The 24,248-nt window shown below is 41.9% G+C and overlaps 1 protein-coding gene across 5 annotated transcripts; it reads right to left on the bottom strand.

Moving 5' to 3' along the window:
- Positions 1 to 308: 308 nt before the first annotated feature.
- mbd1b (methyl-CpG binding domain protein 1b) lies at positions 309 to 24,078 on the bottom strand. 5 transcript variants are annotated; one of them, XM_035152093.2, is made up of 18 exons: positions 23,770 to 24,078; positions 22,828 to 23,342; positions 21,963 to 22,103; positions 19,683 to 19,824; positions 18,955 to 19,238; positions 18,757 to 18,839; positions 18,592 to 18,635; positions 17,591 to 17,731; positions 17,413 to 17,496; positions 16,969 to 16,989; positions 16,772 to 16,864; positions 15,481 to 15,642; positions 11,573 to 11,746; positions 11,421 to 11,471; positions 11,242 to 11,322; positions 3,362 to 3,442; positions 2,697 to 2,816; positions 309 to 2,615 (listed from the first exon to the last, which is right to left on the bottom strand). In XM_035152093.2, the coding sequence occupies exons 2-18, from the start codon at positions 23,223 to 23,225 to the stop codon at positions 2,142 to 2,144; spliced, it is 2,574 nt and encodes an 857-aa protein (XP_035007984.1). In that variant the 5' UTR covers positions 23,226 to 23,342; positions 23,770 to 24,078; the 3' UTR covers positions 309 to 2,141. The 5 variants fall into 5 exon arrangements, with proteins under 5 accessions (XP_035007984.1, XP_035007986.1, XP_035007985.1 ...); XM_035152095.2 differs by lacking the exon at positions 17,591 to 17,731; XM_035152094.1 differs by lacking the exon at positions 3,362 to 3,442 and having other exon boundaries at positions 23,770 to 24,076.
- Between the last annotated feature and the right edge of the window lie 170 nt (positions 24,079 to 24,248).

Genomic DNA, 24,248 nt, shown 5'->3' with positions numbered 1-24,248 from the left:
ATAAATATTACACACTGGACCTTTAAGTAATTTAGAGATTAAGAATAACAAAGAATAAAAAATGTATTTCTGTTTGTGTAACTTAAAAGTAAAAACGTTGTTTAGTGATTCATTCTATAATATAATTAAAAGCATTTTAAAAGCAATGCATTACAATTTTTTCTGCTTCATAAATCTTTCATAAAACGTGCCTGAAAATGAACTAGTTTCTGAGGACATCAGAGCTGCTTCAACTCAAACACACAGGCCATAGTGTTACTGATAAACCAAGTCCATCGGACATATTTCATAAATATAACAAAAAGGGCTCAGGATGAAAAGTTTATTTAACACTGCCTTCAAAAAGGCAACAACAGGGAGTAAACCATCTGTTTCATTTAATTTTAATGTTTGAATTCAAACACTAAATAATTGTTCAAAAAAGAATAATGGACAGACCCCAAACATACAGTAACTTCAACATGTGCACAGTTAATTGAGGAAACCAGAAACACAAAATAAATCTGATATGTTAAGAATGCATAAACTCTCACATTGTTAAAATAAAATCACCAACTTACTCCATGGAGGGGATGGGGTATAAAAAAGACAATTTAAAGAAAAGTCATAAAAAAAACTAAAAAACATTAACCATCAATCATCAGACCACTCAAGACCAGAAATGGAAAGAAAATGCAATTCCTTATGTCCACAGCAGCAGTTTTAACCAGATGTACTTATACAAAACACATTTTAGCCTATTTCAGCACCCTATGTCATATTAAGTGCAAAAGCATCACAGCCAAAAACTCTTGATAGGATCAGGGCAAATGTATTCTTTTTAACATGTGTCTTTGCTGTAACAGAACAGCTGTACTGTGCATTGTAAATACAGTGCATTCAAAAAGTGCCATTCTTTGTCATATCAGATTGAAAACATATAGTGAGACTGGACATAATTGGGCTTTTAGCAGGGATAATGTGAAAAAAATACAAAATTATTGCTTAAAACAGACTCCTGTTGAGTCAGTACTATGTTGGGGGTGGTTATTCTTTCCAAAAATAATTCTGTTAGATTATAGGGAGTCATACATGTTCAAGAGACCTGATGTCTGGACTTCAGGAGCCCATCTGACCACAGTACCTCCATTAACTTGCCTTTAGTCTCCCTCATGTCTTTGGGCAATCACTACTCAGTAGCTTTTTCTTTGCCGATGACATAAAGATGCATCTGTTGTTGTGTGAACACCGTATGTGATATTGAACGTACTGAAAATGATTTTATTTCCTTCTTCATTTGGTACTTTCAGTGTGTCATATTGTAACAAACTTTTAAACGAACAAGATACAATTCTCTTGAGCAATGCGAATAGAAAAAGGAGCTAGGGCGGTGAGGGGGGTTTATATGCAATGGAATATCCATGAAATCAGTGTATAGTATACAGGGTGTATTCACTTTCCTCATTTTTAATTCTTTTATCTGAATATACTGGTATACACAATAATTTAAGGGTTTGAACATTACGTTGGTGTCAGTATTGCAACAGAAAATTATCAAAACCTCTGTTACTGAAGAAACAGAACGATCAAGGGAACAACTGTTATTTAGACCAAACAATTGAGTATAAAATGGAAATCTGGGCAAAATGCAAACATCATTTATTTTGTCCAAATACTTAAGTCTGCTGCGTTTTGATTCTATCAAATATGTGGTACACTATAACATTGTGATGGCCGATGTTGACACAAAAAACGACACAAAAAAATGTGGCATTAAATGTCCTATTATTATTTTAATGACGATGAGGGGGAAAGGAGCAAATATTCCTCTAGTGTAAGTGTGGCTCACACATTGATTTCAGCCCCTCCCATCACACTGCCCATACTGACATAACAGACAAGATAAGAAGCCATACACAGAGTGTGGGAGAAGAAACACGCCTGATTCAACATCAACCCGCAGGGATTTTTTTCAAATAATAACATCATAGTATAACAGTCCCGACGTAAATCTCCAGTATGTCATATATATATATAAATATTACTACCCAAGGCTAAAAAAATATATAAAACGGAACAAAGACAAATAAATGGCACATAGTTGCACCAGAGAATCGGTGGTTTCCACTGTGGTCAGAGAGTTTCTGCTGTCTGTGCTGAAGTTAAAGTCCTTGCAGCGCTCGGCAGTGATTACAGATGCTCACATTCCTTTTCACCAAGAAATCACATGTTGATGCACGTTCCAATACGATGGGGTCCTTTTTAGGTGATGACTCTTTGGGGGACAGACCCTGGCACACGGCATATTTCTCCAGGCCCAGAAGCAGATTGACCACCTCAGTCACAGAGGTTAGGCATGCGGGGTAGTTGTCGTACAGCGGGTGGGTGGGGAGCAGCGGCTGCTTCTGGACAGTGACCTGATAGAAGAAGCCTGGGTCGATAAGCACCATAGTGTCGGTCATGTTAGACTGTTTGGAACACTGGATGAGCTGCAGCTGTGGGCCCTCCACCATGATGGCATACCAAAGGATCGGTAGCACGGAGATTCGCAAAGAGTGTAGCAGTTTCATCAGCTGGTTTTCTATGTCAGTACCACTTCCTGCTGCATTATCAGCCAAACTGAAGATCTGTGTGATCTGCAGAAAACAAATACAGAAAAAGTTTGTGTTCTCTGTTCTCCAAAGAACCAACATAAACAGTCTCAGCAGGACACTCACCATGGGCAAGTCCTCTTCCTCTTCTTCATCGTCTTCCTCATCATCATCATCATCTTCAATGGGCTTTTGACCATCTCTGCCTGAGTGTGATCTCTCTGCATCACATTTACTTTGCTGGTCCTGGAAGGGTGAGGGTAAAATCATGAGCTAAAACTTTAAATAAAACTACTGTCAGTCAAAACTCAATGTATAATTCATGCATACTTAAAAGAATAAAATCATAATTGAAGCTAAGATGAAGTAAAATGTTATCAAAGCTACATCAAAGTGCATGAAATCAGCTTTGAACAAAGTATGAGATGGAATATATGTTTGATAATGAACCATGTAGCAAATCACGGCATTAATAAAAACCTCTGATACCAGCTCAGCATTTAACACTGGGATGCAAACACATATACTAAGTAGAGACCAACGTTGGTGTAGCGCTGGCTCACTACTTGTCCTGGAAATATAAATAATGCAAGAAAAAATGACATTACAGCCTGCTGGCCTGGCCAATATAAAGAACTAAGCAGCCACTGATGTAAAACAAGAGTAACTGACATCGACCAGACACACTTGCAAACCCTCATTCATGAACTGTGAAGATGAAGGTGAGGACTTTTGTTGTCAATGTGGTCAGGACATGAAAATGAAGAGCAAAGAAGACCAAGCGGATTTACAGGGAATTGCTCGCTGCTGTGCAGTAAGAAAGTTGGTGTCTCATCAGCCTGAAGCTGGTTTGGCGTTGGATTTCTTAGGATCTAGGATAAGATTAGATTATTGAAAAATGTTTTGCTCAATTTAAAATCACAGAAATATGTGTCCATATACGACGTCTGTCTGTCTGACGTTGTTTGTGATCAGGGTTTGGTAGTGACAGATTACATTGGGATTACATTGGGATTACATAAATGGATAACAACAAATAAGTAATGATAGCATGTCTAGATTTTTACTTTGAAATTAGACTAAAGTTAGATTGTCAAATATTGCATTTAAGTACCATCATTAAAATATGGCCGTTTTAAAGTAAAGAAACTTTTTTCTGATAACCAATAACATTTTCTAATTCATAAGCACGTTTTAAACATGACCTGCTGGTGATATCAGTAGAATTGGCTACGGAGTTTCTCCTCAGCCAATTCCTTTTCACACAACAACACAGCGGGAGGTTCTCTGCACAGACGCGTTTACAAGAGCAACAAATCCTCCGCATTTTTCAGGCGAGAGGTGGAGCGGCCGGCTGCAGCAGACAGAGGCAGGAAGTAACGTATTAACTCAGCTGCGGAGATCATGTGATTTTCTTTACAGCACACAGACACCGGTGTCGGCTCTTATCACCACAAACTCTCTTGACAGCTTCGTCTTTGTCTTCTAAATGTAACACCACTTTTTCACAGGGAGACTTGTTTTCTTTGCGTTTGACGCGCATTAGAAGCTCTATCAACCCCCCCACTCACTCGCTCCCCCAGTGGGGGATTCCCTGCTGAGCCTCTCACTCAGACATTTGTGTTCACACATGCACCTCCAGTTCAGTGCATATCTAAGCAGCTATGTAGTGTTTGTCCACTCAGTGGAAGGGATAATTAAGAATGATGTTAAGCCCAGATGGAAGGTTCCCTAGAGAAGATAACCCAACATTCCTTTAATTTATGCTCGCCAAAAATAAAGATGCTATGGGATGGGTTTACATTCTTTTCCTTGAATTTTATTTCATAAAATTTGTACTGTCTTGCTCATCAGCTCATTTTCATCTGCTCGGTTAAGAACGGTAATGATACCGTGGCTCATTAGCTGTCATACAGGACCCAGAAAAAGATGGATATTTGATGGTGAATATGCAAAATGTAGTTTATTGCCACTGAAAGTGTTTTGAGATGTTTCAAAAGAAAAACAAAAAATGTTGTGGCTGCATCAAATATTTCACATAAGAACGCATCACTAGATCAACCGCACTTGCACATATTCCAGTCCCATCTTACAAAAATGTAAACAATCATATGGTCAGACATAATTTTGTCACACATAAACAATAATCTGGAATGAGATCCCCATATACATTAGAGCAAACCTGCAGTCACTGATTTGTTGTAGCAACTTGCTCTTTTAGCCTCTGTTTACTTCTCTCTGGTGCCTGTGTATTTTATTTTGTTGTTTTGTCTTGTTGACTGTTGCTACTTTTTTACTCTAATTGTAATGGGATGTAATGTATATATGCACCGCTGTTGAAATATGAAACTGCATATGTTTTTATCACTCTTGTCCCCACTGGGGCACAGCAGGAAAACTGCTGTATAACAATTTTGTGCTTAGTCAGGCCCACAGCTGGCAATGTTATTTTTATTGCTTGTTTGCCTTTTCCTGCTGTAGATAAAATTAAATGAAATGAAAATATATGTCAAAAAATAAACATTATACTGTTAGACAGTGTGGAATAAGATGATTTTAAGCTTAGAGTTACCTAATGGGAAATAAAAGGAAAATACTAATCAAATGATGAGCAAATAAGAAAATCTGTCAAATTTCCTACTCCTAGTTTGTACAGGTTGGACTCAAATAACTCATAAGTATGGGTAATGTATCTCAGAGCATCCGATATTTCCAATCTGATCAAGTAAATGGCAAAGAAAATGAGCACAAGAAGAAACTGAAGGACAGCCAAGAAGAGAGTGACAAGTGGAGAGAGCAAACAGCTTGGCAGCGATATGCATCTTTTACAAGGAGATCCAATTAACTTTTGTGGAAGGCCTGGAGCCAAGTGTACAAGACGAACGCCATACAACTGCAACGTCTCCGGCGCAACAGCATAAAAAATAGGGCAAGGGCCATTGGTGCACATCCCACTCCCCTCTTTTACTCTCCACATGTTTCATGTTTGTATCAGCGCTGTCAAATTGTCCAATTAAGACAAAAAAAAAATCACAAAAATGTTGCATGCATCTCCAACTGAACAAGCACACCTGATGCAAAAAGATTCACCGACCCTAAATGGAACAGTGGTAAGATGCAGAGGGCATCACAATACACTGGTTAAAAAACACAAACGCACCGAGTTTGGATCCAGGACTGGAATCACTGAACAGAGCCGGAGCCACATACCAAAGAACAGCATGACAACAGATATATAAGGAAACTAGGGCTACGTTGTAGCACTAACGGGCCCGAGCACAGGCATTTTGAAGCCTGTTGCGGTTAGTGGAGAGAGCGATCAATGACCAAGCGCATGTGTCCGCGTTGCATGCGTTTTGCGCACTGCGGCAAGGACAAACGCTTCACTTCCTGCGTCCATCACGCGATGTCGATCCTTGCCTGCTAATTGCTCATTACGGTACACGCTATCAATTGCACATCACACTGTGAAAATTTTATGTAAATCGAATGATAGTTGTAAAACAAAGCTTACTTCCTGTTGCCAGTAGGTGGCGCCATCACTATTATTACATACAGACACATAGATCTGTTCAAGTAGGGGCTCTGATGTAGCGTGAGCAATTTTGTGTCAATTGGACAATGTTACCACAACTTAATTTTCACACTGATCAGTAGGTGGCGCTATGACCCTGAACTAATAGTAATATATGGAGCTGTTCAGGTCAGGATTGTGATCATAGGTCAGTAGTTCGGAGCCGGTTGGATAATGCAGAGTGGATTTACAAAGTACTTCCTGTTTCATGGCGAATCAGTAGGTGGCGCTATGACACTGAGGAAATATTGACACATAGAGCTGTTCAGGCTTGGACTCTAATCATGAGACAGAAGTTTGGTGGTGATAGGACAATGCACAGTGGAGTTATGACAACATCGTCTCCTTTGGCGAAGGATGAACCTTCGCCGCACCTCAATGCTTACAAGGTTTGAGAAAATGTCACAATTCTGACCATGGTCCTATGACTTGACTGAGCTCTTTTGAGCTGTATATTGTAAAGCAGCCAGGAGCAGTGCATCAAAGTATAAAACATGTCACTTCCTGTAGCCAGCAGGGGGGGCTTTGACGACGAGTCAATATTGACACATGGATCTGATCAGGGCGGGACTGTGAATGTGTGAATGAGGTTTGAGGCTGATGGAACAATGCACAGAGGAGTTATAAGAAATCACTCTTTTTTGGCGAATCATCAAAATTCTACGCCACGCCACGGTCAGAGCGTGTAACGTACACTTAAAAAATTGTCATTTTACTTTTAATCATGAACTAAAGTTATCTCTCAACATTAATTGACAAACATCCGTAAGTTTAATTTAGTTTGCAACATATTAACAATGTGTGAACGAGCTCTTCAGCCCTGGGGAAGAAGATTTGTGCCTTGGGCAAACCATGGTCTTACACTGCCCTCTAGTGACCAATATTGCAGGTGCAGCTCAATCATCTTGATTTGACTCATCAAACTTTAACGCCACGTCACGGTCACACCGTGTGATAAAATCAAATATACCGAGGTAGTTTACATCTCCATCTTGTTGAAATGACACTCATCTTAATATGAAGTTGATCTGATGAAAGCCCTACGACAAGTTCGTCAAAGTAAAAATGTGGAAAATGGCCAATATGGCCACTAAAGTCCAAATGGCGGGCTTCCTGTTTGTTCTACCTTTTCGATCCAAGAGACTTTGTTTGTTATGAAAAGACATGTCCCTAACGATTCTTTGTACATGTCCGCCACTCGTGGTGCCGGGGCTGTCCTTTAGGGGGCGCTAGTCAGTTATTTTGCTGGGGGGGGGTGTTGATACACAAATGTAGTTTGAGGGAGACTGAAGCATGAACACTGAAGTTACAGCAATTCCATGTGTCGCGGCGAGTTGTTGAACTTTAACGCCACGCCACTATTATGGCGTTTGACGAAAAGTCACAGTAATCTTATGCCTACATTATCAATGTCTTGAGACCCTTTTGACACAGGTTGACATGGTTGCAGTCAGTGGATGAGGAGGAATACTTCCAAGTGTAAGACATGCAAAAAACAAGACATTTCCTGTTGCCACCAGGGGGCGCTGTGATTTTAAGTCATGATTTCTGTGTAGATGTCATCAGGCCGGGACTTTTGTCTTACATGTCTAGTTTGGACTCGATTGGACCAAATATGTCCGAGATACAGAACCTCGTGTTTTGATGGCGTGTAATCAAACTTTGACGCCACGCCACGGTCACACCGTGTGACGAAAAATTGATCTTTTAGTTAGTTTATATCTCCATCTTGAAGTTGATCTGATGAAAGCCCTGGGACAAGTACGTCAAAGTAAAAATGTGGAATATGGCCAAAATGGCCACTAAATGCAAAATGGCGGGCTTCCTGTTGCTTTTTTCCAATTGCACCTCTGACCTTTTTTGTTTGTCTGGTCATGATACACCTGGGCTACGATTTTTGTGAAGATCGGTGAAAGCTAACTGAGGGGCTTTTCCTTAGATGGCGCTGTTGAGCCATTTTTCCACACCCATTTCAAATTACTCCAGAATACCATTACTTTTTGGGGTTTTGAATTCCCTGCAAACTTTGGTAACAATTTGAGCATGTCTAGGCCCTGAAAAAGCCCCAAAAGGGAAATACAAATCCTTCGAAATACAATAGGGCCTCCCACCGGAGGTGCTCGGGCCCTAATGAACAAGGTGCCAGGAGCAATTGTGAGGGCAAGTGTAAACAGACAGCCATGATGGCACATGATAAGTCAGGTCTAGTGAATATAACTATTGGGCATCAAGAATTTGTCCGGAAATAAGAGAGCTTTGGGACATCTGAAGGAAAAGGCTCCTGAACTTACAACACAGCCACTCTACTAGTATCAATTAGGCAGGGCTCCAGACAAACTTTATATGATATGAAATAAATTCTCAGAGAACTAAAGCTGTAAACTCTGCAAGAAAACCTCCAACTTGGTCTATTATTAAAAATATTACGGTAGGCCCCTACACAGTAGCAAATTTTGTTGGACGATATTTTGTCAAACAAAATATTATAGCATAATCATGCAATTACACCAAAATAAGAAGCGATGAACTTAATTCTAAAGAATATTAAGTCTGACGTTTGAATGAGAATTAAAAAAACTAAAGGGATAGTTCACCGCAAAATGAAAAGTGTTTGAGTGTTTGACAAAATTAAGTGACAAGCTGTTTGGTTTGGAGATTTGCTTTGGACAGATATAATCTATTTTCAAACCTGCATAGAAGTTTAGTTTCTCACATTCAGTTCACTGTGTTTGCTACCCTGGCAGGCTCAGTGCTCCAACTTATCTAAAACAACAAAAGGAAATTAACCTTTTATCTGCAGGAGACTGAAACTCTCTTACTGAACAATTAAAAGATTTTAACAGCAAAATGCCTACATTATCAATGTCTTGAGACCCTTTTGACACAGGTTGACATGGTTGCAGTCAGTGGATGAGGAGGAATACTTCCAAGTGTAAGACATGCAAAAAACAAGACATTTCCTGTTGCCACCAGGGGGCGCTGTGATTTTAAGTCATGATTTCTGTGTAGATGTCATCAGGCCGGGACTTTTGTCTTACATGTCTAGTTTGGACTCGATTGGACCAAATATGTCCGAGATACAGAACCTCGTGTTTTGATGGCGTGTAATCAAACTTTGACGCCACGCCACGGTCACACCGTGTGACGAAAAATTGATCTTTTAGTTAGTTTATATCTCCATCTTGAAGTTGATCTGATGAAAGCCCTGGGACAAGTACGTCAAAGTAAAAATGTGGAATATGGCCAAAATGGCCACTAAATGCAAAATGGCGGGCTTCCTGTTGCTTTTTTCCAATTGCACCTCTGACCTTTTTTGTTTGTCTGGTCATGATACACCTGGGCTACGATTTTTGTGAAGATCGGTGAAAGCTAACTGAGGGGCTTTTCCTTAGATGGCGCTGTTGAGCCATTTTTCCACACCCATTTCAAATTACTCCAGAATACCATTACTTTTTGGGGTTTTGAATTCCCTGCAAACTTTGGTAACAATTTGAGCATGTCTAGGCCCTGAAAAAGCCCCAAAGGAAATACAAATCCTTCGAAATACAATAGGGCCTCCCACGGAGGTCTTCAGGCCCCTAATGAACAAGGTGCCAGGAGCAATTGTGAGGGCAAGTGTAAACAGACAGCCATGATGGCACATGATAAGTCAGGTCTAGTGAATATAACTATTGGGCATCAAGAATTTGTCCGGAAATAAGAGAGCTTTGGGACATCTGAAGGAAAAGGCTCCTGAACTTACAACACAGCCACTCTACTAGTATCAATTAGGCAGGGCTCCAGACAAACTTTATATGATATGAAATAAATTCTCAGAGAACTAAAGCTGTAAACTCTGCAAGAAAACCTCCAACTTGGTCTATTATTAAAAATATTACGGTAGGCCCCTACACAGTAGCAAATTTTGTTGGACGATATTTTGTCAAACAAAATATTATAGCATAATCATGCAATTACACCAAAATAAGAAGCGATGAACTTAATTCTAAAGAATATTAAGTCTGACGTTTGAATGAGAATTAAAAAAACTAAAGGGATAGTTCACCGCAAAATGAAAAGTGTTTGAGTCCACAAAACACTTTTGGAGTGTCAGGGGTAAACAGCGTTGCAGCCAAATCCAATACAATTGAAGTAAGTGGGGACCACTTCTTCAGATGTAATAAAACAACAGAAAAAAACAACCCTCCATACTACTCATTTGGTGTCATCTAAGTGTCTGTTAGCCCCGACATTCAAATAGGACTTTAAACGAGGTCAGTTTTTTTAAGCCTAAATGTCCACTATCGGAAGTGGCGATGCTAGCTGATGTAGCCGCGTGTGTCCTTGGGCGAGAGTGTGTGCGGTGTTCCCGTGCGTACGTGAATGCGGCTCCAATGGCACCATTTCGAGTCGAATATGAATGTCGGTGATTACGGACACTTGGAATTCAATCATATTGGATTCGGCTGCAACGCAGATGAGTGAATTTTCATTTTTCGGTGAACTATCCCTTTAAAATAGCCTAAATAAATAAAAAATTAACCACACACAACCAAAACAATAAATATAAAATCGATTCTCTGGCCCTGTTAAATTGCTCTTGAAAAAATAAATAAACATTTGGCACAGGATATATAATAATATATATGTAACCAGACCAGCTAAATGAGCCAGACCAGCTAAATGTGAGGCGCACCGGTGCGACCAAATAAAATGTTTTGCACTCTGAAATATCGAATGCGAGACAGATGCAATAATGAAAAGAACAAAAAGAAAATAAATATCTCTTGGTGAAAAAGCAGTGGCACACGCATTGAAGACACAGATGAAGATGTCAAGAGAGTTTGTGGTGATAAGAGCTGACGATGGTGTCTGTGTGTTGTCAAGAAAAATCACGTGATCTACGCAGAGGAATTAATGTCACTTCCTGTCTCTGCCTGCTGCTCCACCTCTCACCTGAATAATGAAGAGGATTTTATGCTGTTGTTAATGCGCCTGTGCAGAGAACCTCCCACTGTGTTGTGCATGTGTGAAAGGCTCTGGGTAAAACCTGTAGCCAATTGTTACCCACAGGCCATGTCTGAAAACGGCTAAAGAGAAGGATGAATGTAAACTTACTAGCTGACTGTTATGGTGGTTGACGCGAGGCACTCTGTCAGACAGTCCATTCTGCTGCTCCGGATTTGAGTAATTCAGTGGCTGAAAGACAAAATTAAGTGACAAGCTGTTTGGTTTGGAGATTTGCTTTGGACAGATATAATCTATTTTCAAACCTGCATAGAAGTTTAGTTTCTCACATTCAGTTCACTGTGTTTGCTACCCCTGGCAGGCTCAGTGCTCCAACTTATCTAAAACAACAAAAAGGAAATTAACCTTTTATCTGCAGGAGACTGAAACTCTCTTACTGAACAATTAAAAGATTTTAACAGCAAAATCACTGTGCACTCACTGGTTGGAAGTCATCGTCTTCATTGTCAGTGAAGTCCAAGCCGAAATTTTGCCCTTTGTCTTTCTTTAAATTCGACTTACGACTGTACGTGTAGTGAGGTCGAGGCCTACCCGGAGTCATCGGACCATCTGGCCCAAAGTCTCCTTGTCCCATCTGGAAGGGCAGTAGGTGCCTCTGTCCAACAGAAGCACAGAAATATTCAGTTCTCTTTCTTAACATTCGTTTCAATGTCTGACTATGGGATACGGCACCTCGCGTCTTCACAGAAGCACTTGTACCAATACGCCAGCCATGAGTTGTGACGTCTGCGTCCCGCACATTAAAAACCCCTGACGCAACGTCACCCATCATTCAAACACCTTTTCTCACTTCAGAAGCAAGCTACTCTGACATGGGTCAATGCTATCTAGCTACTGTCCTTAGACCGGAGTGGACACCTCCATCGCCAGACGCTAGTTGCAAGAGTCGACATAGCTACAGTTTTATTCTAAACTAGCTAGCACGTTAACTCTGCACTTCAAGCAATCTAACTGCACTGGGAGCCTGCGGTTAACACACTGCCTGCCCACCGAAACTAGATAACAGAGTTATCATTCCAGATAATTCGCACACCCAGCTGGATCCAGCTGCCAAGCTCCCTTCCACCTTTGAGCAAGGTGATGCCCCTCGCCTGTGCACCTGTGGAAATAAAATTTCAAGCAAGGACACGCACTAGGTCTTCTCCGTGTGTCTCGGGCTGGACCACGCACACGCCGCCATTAGCAACCTTGACTCATGCACCGGCATTTGCTTCAGAGAGAAGAGTCTCCCCCAAAGACTAGCCCGCCAAGCTAGCCTCTCTAAGAGGGACCCGAACCTTTCCTGTGCCACTCCTGAGGAACCCCAACACAGCGTGGACAAGGAGGACACCCCCTAACTGGAGTTTCTGTGCTGGGGCTCGGCGCTAGATAACAGATGCTAACAGAGCCACCCATCTTGTTGGATTACGAGGAGGATGACTCCGACGGTGAGGATTGTCAGGAGTTGGATGGTGACAACAAGGACTAGGATTCTTCTTTTGTACCACCTGCACAGGCTCTCAGCTCTCCAAGCCTGACCACTGCATAGGGTCCTGGTGAGGCGGTTTTGCGCCGTGGAGTGGATTTCATGGCCCGCGGTCGTAGTGGAAGCCCCAAGGTGCCGCTAAGAGGGGAAGAAATTAACTCAAGCTTAAGAGGCTGCAAGACAGCTTCTCTCGTTGCTCCTGGAGCTCCTGGGGGAAGTCACCGACTCCTGGAAGTAAAACTCTTATGCAAGCAAAACCACCATTCAAGGTGCGTCTTCCCTGGATTGTGAAGGGATGGATAAACATGCCATGGCCTGCATGCCACCCATGGAGCCGCTGGTGGCAGCCCACCTTCCCCAACGGTTGCCTCATCCAGAGCTCCCACCACACCACGAAAGCTGACCGCTTCCAATCCACCTTGACCAAACCGGCTTACAAAGCATCAGCCTTGACGGTGAGGACTCTCAATGTCACCTCCATGTTGTCAGCATACCAAGCAGAGCTTTTTGACGACATAGCCGATGTGCCTGAAAGTTCTGCGTGGGACGAGATCACCACAACTGCGGACATCTGCCTGCGTGTCCAGCGCTGTGCTGTACAGGCGGTTGGGAAGTGCATGTTGGTATTGGTGCTACAAGAGAGGACGAGATGGTTGAATCTGACCAATCTGTCAGATAAGGAAAAGGAGAACATCCTGGACATGCCGATTGTCCCAGAGGGCGTATCCGGCTCCACTCTCGCTTCAATACAAACACAATACGAGGTCGAGAAAAAGGAGGACAAGGCTTTGCAGCTCTGTCTCTCGCAGAAAACACTTCCTGCGGCACATTTCAGGACAACTTGTACTCCCATTTGGCCCGTCACTGAGCCCGAGGGTATTTGTGAAATGTGTTGACGTCGCAATAACACCCCACTTAGCTGGATGGCTGGCTACTGTTGGCACGCTCACAGCAAAAGGCTGCGACGCACACAGACATTGTGTTGACACACCTGGCCGATCTGGGTGTTGTGGTGAACAGGGAAAACAGTGTGTTAACGCAGAGACAGGACAGATGTCTTTCCTGACAGTGGGTGTGCGCATGGGCACAATATCAGCCAGGAAAGTAGTGACAATGGACACCAGCCTGTCAAGCTGGGGCAGTGTGTTCGGGGGCAGAACCCAAAATGAGATGTAGAGCATGGATCTCCAACGTACCCATATCAATAATTTGGAGCCGTTAGCAGTGTTTCTAACGCTAAAACATTTTCTAACGTTTCATCATTTATCATGCGTTAGTGAGGACGACAAGGATATGGATAAACGCTGGCATATATCCATTGCCAGGAGGGTTCTACGTTCCCGTCAGTTACACACAGACTGATATTGTGGAGCAATGTGCGTGGGTCAGAAATGGTCACGTTTCGGCCACGTGGCAGTGGACTTGTTCGCACTGAGGGAGAACGCACAGTGCCCAGCGTTCTTCTCCCTTCACAGCCAGAGCGCACTACTGGGAGTAGATGCTTTCGTGAACAAGTGGCCACTCAATCCACTTTAGGCATTTCCCCCGACATTGTTCAGGGTGCAGGAGAGCCGTCTGTCACTGATTTTAATTGCTCCTCACTGGCCATCCATGCATTGGCTGGCGGAAGTGGAGCAGGTCCTCCACGGTCACCTATGGCCCCTCCCGTTGTGCTGGGACCTTCTCTGGAGCAGCTCACCCTGTGAGTGGTTTAGTCTGAGTCATACTGGATTATCACAGAGGGTTATTAACTTAATTCAGAATACCAGAGCATCATACACCTGTCCTCTATGACTGTAAGTGAGAAGTGTTTGAGGAATGGTTTGCTATGGCACAGGAAGCTCTTTTTCAGTTGGTGCAATCCTTTCCTATCTTCTGCATTTTCTACTGTCAGCTATTTGTGCTTGCCATGAGGATTTGCCGGCAGGCCAACACCCCCAAACGATTTTCGCTTTATGAAAGATTGCTTCCCATCTCCAAGCCAAACCCTTGGGATCTGGTAGTAGTGCTTGGAGCCCTTACTAGTCATCCTTTTGAGCCACCACCTTATAGCTCTGCGGAACAGCAGCGGCTACACATGCAGTGATCGGTCCGTGCTTTACACACTTATGTGGTGTTTTAGGAAAGGTAATCAGTTGTTTGTGTCCTGGGCTAAGCCCCATTGGGGCAAGCCTATCACCAAACAAAGACTTTCTCACTGGATAGTGGACGCCATTGCATTGGCCTACTCTAGATTGGGCCTCCAGGTTACAGCAGGGTTGTGGACACATTCTACCAGGGGTCTTGCGACCTCTTGGGCCTTGTTCAACGGGGTATCTAGGCAAGATATCTGCGCTTCGGCTAGCTGGTCTTTGCCCCTCACATTTGCAAGGGTCTATAGATTGAATGTCACATCTTCAGGCCTGGCCCAAGCTGTCCGGAGTGTGGGCTTTTCGGTTCTGGGGGGCTGGACAAGCTGACACAAGTCAGCTTGTCTGGCAATACGGGAGTTCCTCCCATAGTAAGACATCGAAACGAATGCTAAGAAAGAGAACTTTAGTTTTCTTTCGTAACCCCGGTTATCTGAGTAGCATGAGTGAGATGACTCACCAGACTCCCCTTTTTACTGCTGGAGTTAGGCGAGAAGAGGGGTGCATGTTTAGAATGTTGGGTGATGCTGCGTCAGGAGTATTTAAGGTGCAGGACCCTGACGCAGACATCACGACTGCCAGCCACTCAGGGCTGGCGTATTGGTAATCCTATAGTTAAACATCTCACTCATGTTACTCAGAGAACCAGGGTTACAAAAGTAACCTAAAGATTCAACCCTTGTAAATCATTACTTCAACAAACCAAAATTTCCTAAAAAATTGTTATGGTCTTACCATCGCCTGCCTCTGACACTGCCGTAGACGACACTTCTGCCTCTTTTTGTTGCTGCCTCCGAACTTGGGTTTGTCTACACAGAAATCACACGTGCCGCAGTCTTTCCTGCAGAGACAGGCTTTGCATTCTCCACACGAGCGTCGCTTTCGCTTCCTATGCCACTGTAGACAAGAATAAGATAACTTAGCACAAAACAATTTCATTATCAATGGAGAGATAATTTCATTATTTTGTCACCTAAATGGCATTATAGTTACCAATTAATTTAACTTAAAATAAGTATTTAACACCTCAGTAACGTTGCAAGAGTCGCAGTGGTTTTTTAAACTCTTTTCCAACTGCAAATAACGAGTATTTTAATCATGGATTAATCTGCAGATTACTTTCTCCAGTAATTGATTTGATTGTTTGGTTTGTAGAAAAATTTGAAAATAGTTACAAATGTCATAACCATGTATCAAAACTGTGGCTAGTTTACAGTTGTAACCCCCCACCCAAGCAAACCAAGTGTAATGGAAATATACTTAATAACTACTTACATTACTTAATAACTACTTACTTTACTTAATAACTACTTAGTTTATGCTTATAGCAGACATTTCAACCTAGGGTACATCTCAACATAAACTTGATGCATATAGCATGTGACCCCATTGTCTAAACATGTGTTGTAGAAGTTGATCCTGAGGTCACTTGAATTCTATAGTGACCTTTGCTGCACTCTGGTTGAACTGTGTTTGTCCTTTGTTCAAAGAACTCAGCTGACTGACAAGCGCCCTTACCACACGTAACACTATTTCCTCTCCAACACAGAAAGGATGCAGCCTATAAGTAACGCCTATAAAGACTATATGTTCCAGACACAGAACAATATAAATTTCATCTCACTCACAACATCCACCTTGCCTGTGTGATCCTTTCTGCAGAAAGCTTTTGCAAATAGACCTACAAAGACAACTTGTCTCACAACCTCGTTTATTGACCAATTTCCACCACACAAGTTAGCACTGGGTTTCAATCCCCAGATAGGGGAAGCTGCTCCATAGACAGTCCAGGGGCCATCAAGCCAGTAATGCATGAGGAAAACTTATTTGCGATTGGTCTGAACACATCATTGAGTGCACAGAAACAAGTTCAAATTGTCCCCAGTTATGCTTCTCTGAATGAGAAAACTGTCAACTTTCACTAGCCTGAGGTTGAGGGGGTCACTTTTACAAAAGAGATGTGGTTTATTCTGTATTGCTTTACATAATCGTGTCGTCATATCCGTTTAAAATAAAAAACACTCACATCATCATCGTCGTCAGTTGACATATCGTCCTCATCTTCAACGTCCACATTGACCGAGAAGTTCTCTGTGTCGCTGCTTTTGAGACTCTGGTGCTGCAGCAATAAAACAGGATCAGTGAGAGTGAGGAAGAAAAGCTATAATGCTAAGAACTGTGAATACAGATATAATTTGATCTACATTGATTATAAAAAGTTACCTGTGAGTCTGCAAATTCACTCTGTAAAATAAAAAAGTTGATGTTAGAACTCACCGGAATCAAATGAAACTTTTATCACCAATGTACCATCGCATCATTATACTACTACTGTACAGTAATTACAACATACGTGTGCACACTCTCTATTTAAATGTGGACATGGAAAACCTGGAACAAATCTGACCTGGACTTTAAAGCTGTGGTTGACCAGAACAAGGTGTATTTGAAAGAGTTGTGCTTCCATAAATATAATTCTATTTTAATAATGTACAATAATAATACTGACTTAAGCAAATTAACATTGGAGAATTAGCTTTAAACATTAAAGAGAAAAAAGGTGGTAGATGTAAAACTGGTACAGTCTTCATGTTGTGAAAGCAGCACATGAACCCTTTGACCCTCCAGCGAGAACAGTAAACACATGGATCATACACTTTGTCCCACCTGAAAACTCATACACGTGTCATCAAAGCCTTCAGTAACGTCATTGTACGACCTCTGCTGCAGGAAGCCTCCACTTCCAGGTCCCTGATTTAACAAAAAAAAACACACATGAATGCGAAGGTGAAATAAACATCAAGCAGCAACATGAACAATAACTATTGTGTACCTTGCAGCCTACCTTGCGAATAGGACAAATACATTTGCGTTTTCGGCATATGCGTTTCCGGGACTCAGGGCTCTGCAGGCCATGTTTGCAATTGGCACATTGCCCACAATTCACGGTGTTGTGACATCCCACACACTGGCCACAAGGAATCCACTACAGAAAGGCAGATTTTGTTTATATTTCAATCACTAGCCTAATTATGGAAGAACATACTTGTCTTCTTAGTGCTGAAGTATATGACTTTTCTCTTTGTTATGGACCTTTTCTTAATGCCAATAAAAACAACACTCATGAAGCAAAAAATGATCATATGTTCTGTCATTGTCATTTTCACAAACTGGGAGAACTATGGTTGTTTTCTTAGTTGAATATTAGTTTCCCGTGGACCATAGTCTGTCTGACATTTGAGCAAATGCAAGTGATTGAAGCCGGGCATACACTGTGCGATTTGAGATGTTGGTAGTTTTGGTCGGCCGTCGTAAGGCTCTTGCAAAGTTGAAGCATGGTCAAGAGTTAATTCCCCAAAACTCAGCACTGTGTCTGCAGGAAATTGCGATACACAATAGTAGGAACTGTAGTTTATGGCTGGATGCAATTGCACAACAAAAAAGAAAAAGGAGATGGGATTCTAACAATCCAGTATTCAGAGTGTAGATAGTGATCAATTTACAATACAGTAGCCTTAAACATAGTTTGATGTATTTCTGCAAAATAGCCAAACCAAAATGTCCACATCTTTTTAGCCAACGTGTCCATATGCCAGTTCTGCTTTTTTGGGGGGGGTTTTCGAAATTTCAACTTAAAAAAACACTACCACTGTGTGGGCAGTCAGGTCATGTCAGACATCAGATCGTACAGTGTGAGCACATATATCATGAACTTTGGCCTCACATCTCAGAGAATTTACTGTGTGCGGTGGAATTTAACTTTTCTAAAGTCGCACAGTGTACACCCAGTTTAAAATGTAGCTGCTCATGCATATTTCTGGTTCACACACACACACAATGCTTTACCTTTCTGAAACGGATCATCGGATGCTCCTTTGTCTTTGAGGCAGCTGAAATCAAAAAAGGAATAACCAGTGTAGAATGAGCACAACGTAAGAAGGTGGCATCTTTTACTCTACGTCCCTCTATTTCTATATTTGACATTGGTTTGTCATTAGAATTATTACATACCCCAACAGGAAGGACAGCAAGGCCTCTTCCTTTGTTTGTCATACCATGTGCCTGTGAACGAAATACCACATCTGGCACAGACCCTGCAGAGAAACATGATAACACAGACCCTTCTGATTAGATTAAAATACTCCTGTCAGTTTCATCAGTTGTTTTAAAAATAAGGTTAAATAATATCAGCAGAAGTAATAGACTCACAAAGTGCTCTCCTCTGTCCCAATTTCTCCATTGATGGAGGGAAGAGGGAGAGGTTTGGATGATGAGGGCAGAGGAAGTTTAATTCTGTCGTCCACTGGTAGATCCTCATTGCGATAGAGCTTTGCAGTGCTGGTTGTGCTCTGCGTGGAGAAGCCCGTCTGGTTGGAAAAAGCGTTTTTGGGCCCCAGGCTGGGGGTGAGCCTGTGGTAAGAGTCAGGAGTGTCAGCCCCCTCTCCTCTCTCCATGAAGCTAGACTCCGAGGAAGAACGCTCCCTTATCTTTCTCTAATGGATGACAAAGTGAGAGAAACCAACTGTAAGACATGCACATGTTTAGAGCTGCCACTCATAGCTGAACAAACTTTAGTTGATGAGAAAAGTGTCAGACAAATTTTGGTTGCTTATTTTGTCACAAGAAAAACATTTTATAAATTAAACTCCACAGGAAGTGGCAAGTCAGTCAGACCGCCACTGACCGTCATCATTACACATCTGATCAATGCACTTATAGATAGTAATTACATATGTCAGCCAGGAAATCATTTCCAGGGGTTAGGAGGGTGATAAACAAACTCTGAAGGAAAGACATTTTGCTCATCATTTGAAACTATATATAAAATAAATCTGTATAAAAAGATGGAGAAAGTATCATATTCAACATAGAAAACCTTTATCCATGGACAGTCCTACACACCTTAAAAGTTTTTAAGTGGTAAAAGAGGCCGATACCTTTACTCTGTGTCGAATTCTTATGGGTCGTGCCTTGCCATCGAAGAACTTTCCTGACTTGTAATCATAGGTTGACAGGTCCAGAACACCCTCCAGCACTGACACCAGTTCTACTCTGCTTCTCACTCGATCACCTTTTGGACTGTGAAGGAGAAAAGCAAGTACAACTGCAAAGAGCTGGATGACAACCACACACACGCTTCTCTTTCTGAAAGTCCTAATGATACCTACAAAATAACACAATTTATTTAACCATTTTTTTGATTTATTGAGGCAGCAGATAACAATCACTGATATTATTGATTTATCTGTGAACCAATTGATTCACATGCCCTAAAACACCAGCTAAGTACCAAAAATACCCAGAACAGGTTCCCACATCAATTCATCATACATAGGAGAAAATGAGCAGTAAAGTATTTCATTTAAGACGCTCTAAAGAGTAAATATTTAAAAGTATGTCTTCTATTAGTAGAGGTGTGCATCTTCCTTAGCCTCCCAACTCGATTACGATTCAGCAGTCAACAATTCGTTTCACAACGATGCATCTCGATGCATTTCAATGTATCACATCCACAATTTTCTATATTACTGCACGTGGCTGCTTTTTCATCAATTAATACTATCAGTCAGACAAATATAAACTCCATTTTTATTTAGAAAGGGCTTTTAAAAGAGTGTTACTGTTATTACAATTGTGACATCATTTAAAAAAGAAGGTTTTCAATTCATAAATCAGACTACAACTGTAAGTGAGTGACAGTGGTCATTGCTCTCCACACTGATTTCCCATTCATTCAGTTTAGACTTGTGTCCTGCACCTAAGGCTTAAAAGGACAAACTCTGATTACAGCCTTTACTGCATCAAGGTGGCCCCGCCTGGCCCCGCCTGGCCCCCCCTTAGCAGCACCACTGCACTGAGCCGCATTACTGCGCTGGTCAACAAGTGACTCTTCTCCTCTGATGTTTTCTGATCATCACACTTAGAACTGATCTTTATAAATAACTGATGAATCCTGGATAAACGGGGCGTCGCTTCTTCTGCAACAATGAAGTTAAAACACTGCGCTGCGTCATAATCTGCGGGAAGAACTTCTGTCTGCAGGAGTGTGCGAGTACGTGTGTGTCTGTGTGTGTGTGAGAGAGTCCCTGCTCATTTCTGTCCCTCCTCACACATGAACTGATAACCACATGTATTTAGTTATTAATCGATGATGTCGGATCATGTCTCCGTATCGTTTCGCTCACTTTAACCCTGATGTCCTGACTGTGCGCGTCATGTTACGTCTCCTGTTGTGTTAAGCAGGGGAAGGCGTGCACAGTATGTTTAAACATGTGTCTCATAAACTCTAAACCGAATCAACAAACAAAGTAAAAATCAGTCCTGTATGTGTCACAATAACTTGTGATCAGTGCTGGTGTCTATTGTTAAAGTGTAAAGTGAGGGCAGGTCGGAGGGGGAGTGAGGAGGAAGCTCCGACAGAGACTCTGACACAGACCGGACCTTTAATGAGCATCTGTCTGATCCTGAAGCAGCGGAAGGACGTCGCTAAAACAATGAACATAGCAGAAAACCTGATTCAATTATGTTCTGTCTCTGCATCGATGCAGAGTCGTCCACGTCTGCATCGCGATGATTCTAACGATCAAGAAATTTCCACACCTCTAATTATTATCAATTTATTATATTAGATAAATATGAGAAGTTATTATATTATGCATGATATATTACCTGGTCCTAACACACACAGTTGCATGACTGCCACAAGCTTACTTAAACAGCAAAGAGTAAAAGAAGAGTCAGAAATTAAAGTTATATCTTAACACTAAAACCAACGTAATTAAGCACCAGGTTGAAATACATTCAATGGCCACAATATTTGGTACAATGTATTGCAATCCAATAACCAGCGTGGCCATAAAATTTACTTGTACATTTGTATGACATATGTACATTCTATTAAATGTTCATTCCTGAGATAATGGATGAGGGTGGGGTTGCACCCTTGGATACAATATATTGAGGGATATTTCTTTTTTTGTCTTCCTATTAACATAAATGAGAGACATCATCATCTCATCATCAACAATAATGATGAATTATAATGAAGTACGCACTATGAACTCATGGCTGAAAAGTTGCATTGGATTGCTATAGATTTATAGTGTAGCTGATCAGATGGACATTGATTTTATGTTGAATCATTTTCTGCTCTCTGGATTGAAAATAGCTATACAGTGTGTTTTTTTTAAATTATTTTACTACTAGTCAGTATTTACCTCATGTAATACACATCCTTCTGACCAATGCTGCTCCCTGAACGCCGAACAACTTCTTTGCGTTTCCACCCCTCTCCAAGTGCAGCCCACTCCTCCCATCCCTCGTCAGGATGAGACCGCTTACGGCGAGGGACTTGAATCCTGGATTTAAAAGAGAAGACAAGAATCAAACAGGTGAGAAATATCAATACTCCAGGGGGGGGTAAAGGCTGCACTGGAAGCCATAGAGGAAAATGTTGGTATGAAGCTGTGTTGTGTTGTGTTTTTATTTTATTCTTATAGATGGACAAAAAGTATTCTAGACGTTTAATCTATGCTGACACTTTCAAGACACTATTACCACACTCCAACCAACTGTAACCCCCCCTCCTAGTGTGGTGTAATTTAACCTGTCACCATCTACTTTATTTAAATAAACTCCCTGTTGCATTGAGTATTCGAACTGCACTATAGCAGTACTGAAGGATTTATGGTGGTTTAGGTAATAATTAAATAAGATATCCCTTTATTGATCCCCATGGGGGAAATTTGAGTGGTGCAGGAGACTAAGTAGAGAATAAACACAGGCAAAAAGACTATAATAAAAACTAGAAAAAGATCACATAGAACCATTTAACAACAATTAAGCTCCGAAATTAGATAATGAAATAAACAGGAGTGAAAATGCAGTTGACATTATATATGGTGTAGTGCAGTATAACATTATATAATGTGCATATCTAATGCATGGATAATGCTGCTGATTATCAGACAACAGTACAATCGAAAGCCTCTGCAGACATTTGAGAGAATCATGTAAGGGACAGGAAATTGCAGTATTGTTACATGACCACAGAGGTGAGGACAACAACATTATTCAACCTACAGATGTATCTTTTTGAAGGCCTTCTCGCTGCCCGCCACGCTCTCACTCCTCTCACTTTCCCCTGCCAGGCTTTCTTCCTCTGCATCATTCCTACCAAAATAGGAATTGGCATCTTCCTCTTCATCATCCTCGAGGGGCTCGAACCAATCAGCAGGAGGCTCTCCACCTGCAGCCCTCGCCTCCTCTTCGTTTACCTCCTCAGGGGATTTCTCTATAGGAACGGAGCTGGGGGTTTCCTTAGAAGGAAGAGAGTCCGAGGGCCCAAGGGGCTCATGTGAGGGTGTTGCCTTGGAGGGGCTCTCTGCTTTGCTGCTTGGTTTCTCCTCTGTGGTCGGTCCCACATTGTCCAGCACAGGCTCTCTGCCTGGGACAGGGCTCTCTTGTGGTTCCTCATTCATTGATGCACCAGCTCGGGTTACAATCTCCCCACAGTGTGTTCCTGAAGAGCAAAGAGACCTCCTCTACAGTCGATCTGGCATCCCATTTAAAGAGGTGTGGAGTAGGACTGCCAGGACCTGGAAACGAGCGAGGAGGATGTTTACAAACAGAGATTTGACACACGATACGTTCCAGTACAATTTGATCAGTTAGCCTAGCTCAACGTTGTAGTGCATAAGTATTAGCTTAAAATAACGAACTGCTGGTTTTCAACGATGTTAACGACTTACCAAGCACATAAATATATTTGTTTTTATAAAAAATAAACTAAACTAAATGAAAGTGTGGTGTTCTGTCGTTTGCTAGATCCCATGAGTATATCAGCTAACATTGGTGTGTAGCAGATGTTGGCTAGCAAACACCCTGTTAGCAGCACTTGCTAACTTCAACTAATGCAAGTACTTTCACTGCTGAGGGTGCTCTGAAGCTCGGGTACAGACACCAGATGTTTCTCTACACGTATCACACTGCATAGTACAATCGGTCACAGTCACACACACTTACGTAGATTGACTGGGCAGCAAACACTGAAAATCAAGACGAGAGTAGCAGTGTTAGCCCCCGCTAGCTACAGCGCCCTTCTACCCTCCATGGCTGCTGTGTCGCTGTGCTCCAGATCTGTGTGTCGTAACCCCCTCACGGATGTGGGCGGTTCGGTGAGCCGCTACACCTACAGGGCAGTTCGTTTGTTTGGGACTCGAACCGCAACCTGCACCTGCTCAGTTTACGTGCTACAGCTAAGCTAGCTAGCTACTTAGAATCCAGCACCGACGGAAACTATGGACTGTCAAAGGAAGGCGAGACATAGAGATAGAAATCCGGCAGGACCGTGAATAATGGTAGAACTACCAGCGCCAAGCATTGCACAGCGACGTTAAACATTTACTTTGCTTTAACTAATAAGGTATAATGCAACAGTAAACTCAAGTGGCCACCGTCATTTATTCTAAACATCCAACATTACTGTCTGAAGTGACGTATTA

Source organism: Hippoglossus stenolepis, chromosome 3, assembly GCF_022539355.2.
Source record: "Hippoglossus stenolepis isolate QCI-W04-F060 chromosome 3, HSTE1.2, whole genome shotgun sequence".
NCBI lineage: Eukaryota > Metazoa > Chordata > Actinopteri > Pleuronectiformes > Pleuronectidae > Hippoglossus > Hippoglossus stenolepis.
This window is presented reverse-complemented; position numbering and strand designations above follow the sequence as displayed.

Coding starts and splice junctions, on each gene's coding strand:
- mbd1b (XM_035152093.2), bottom strand. CDS start 23,225: ATGAATGAGGAACCACAAGAGAGCCCTGTCCCAGGCAGAGAGCCTGTG. Junction 22,104..22,827: donor GCCTTCAAAAAGATACATCT/GTAGGTTGAATA, acceptor TTTTAAATCCAG/GATTCAAGTCCCTCGCCGTA. Junction 3,443..11,241: donor ACCACCATAACAGTCAGCTA/GTAAGTTTACAT, acceptor ATCTTATCCTAG/ATCCTAAGAAATCCAACGCC.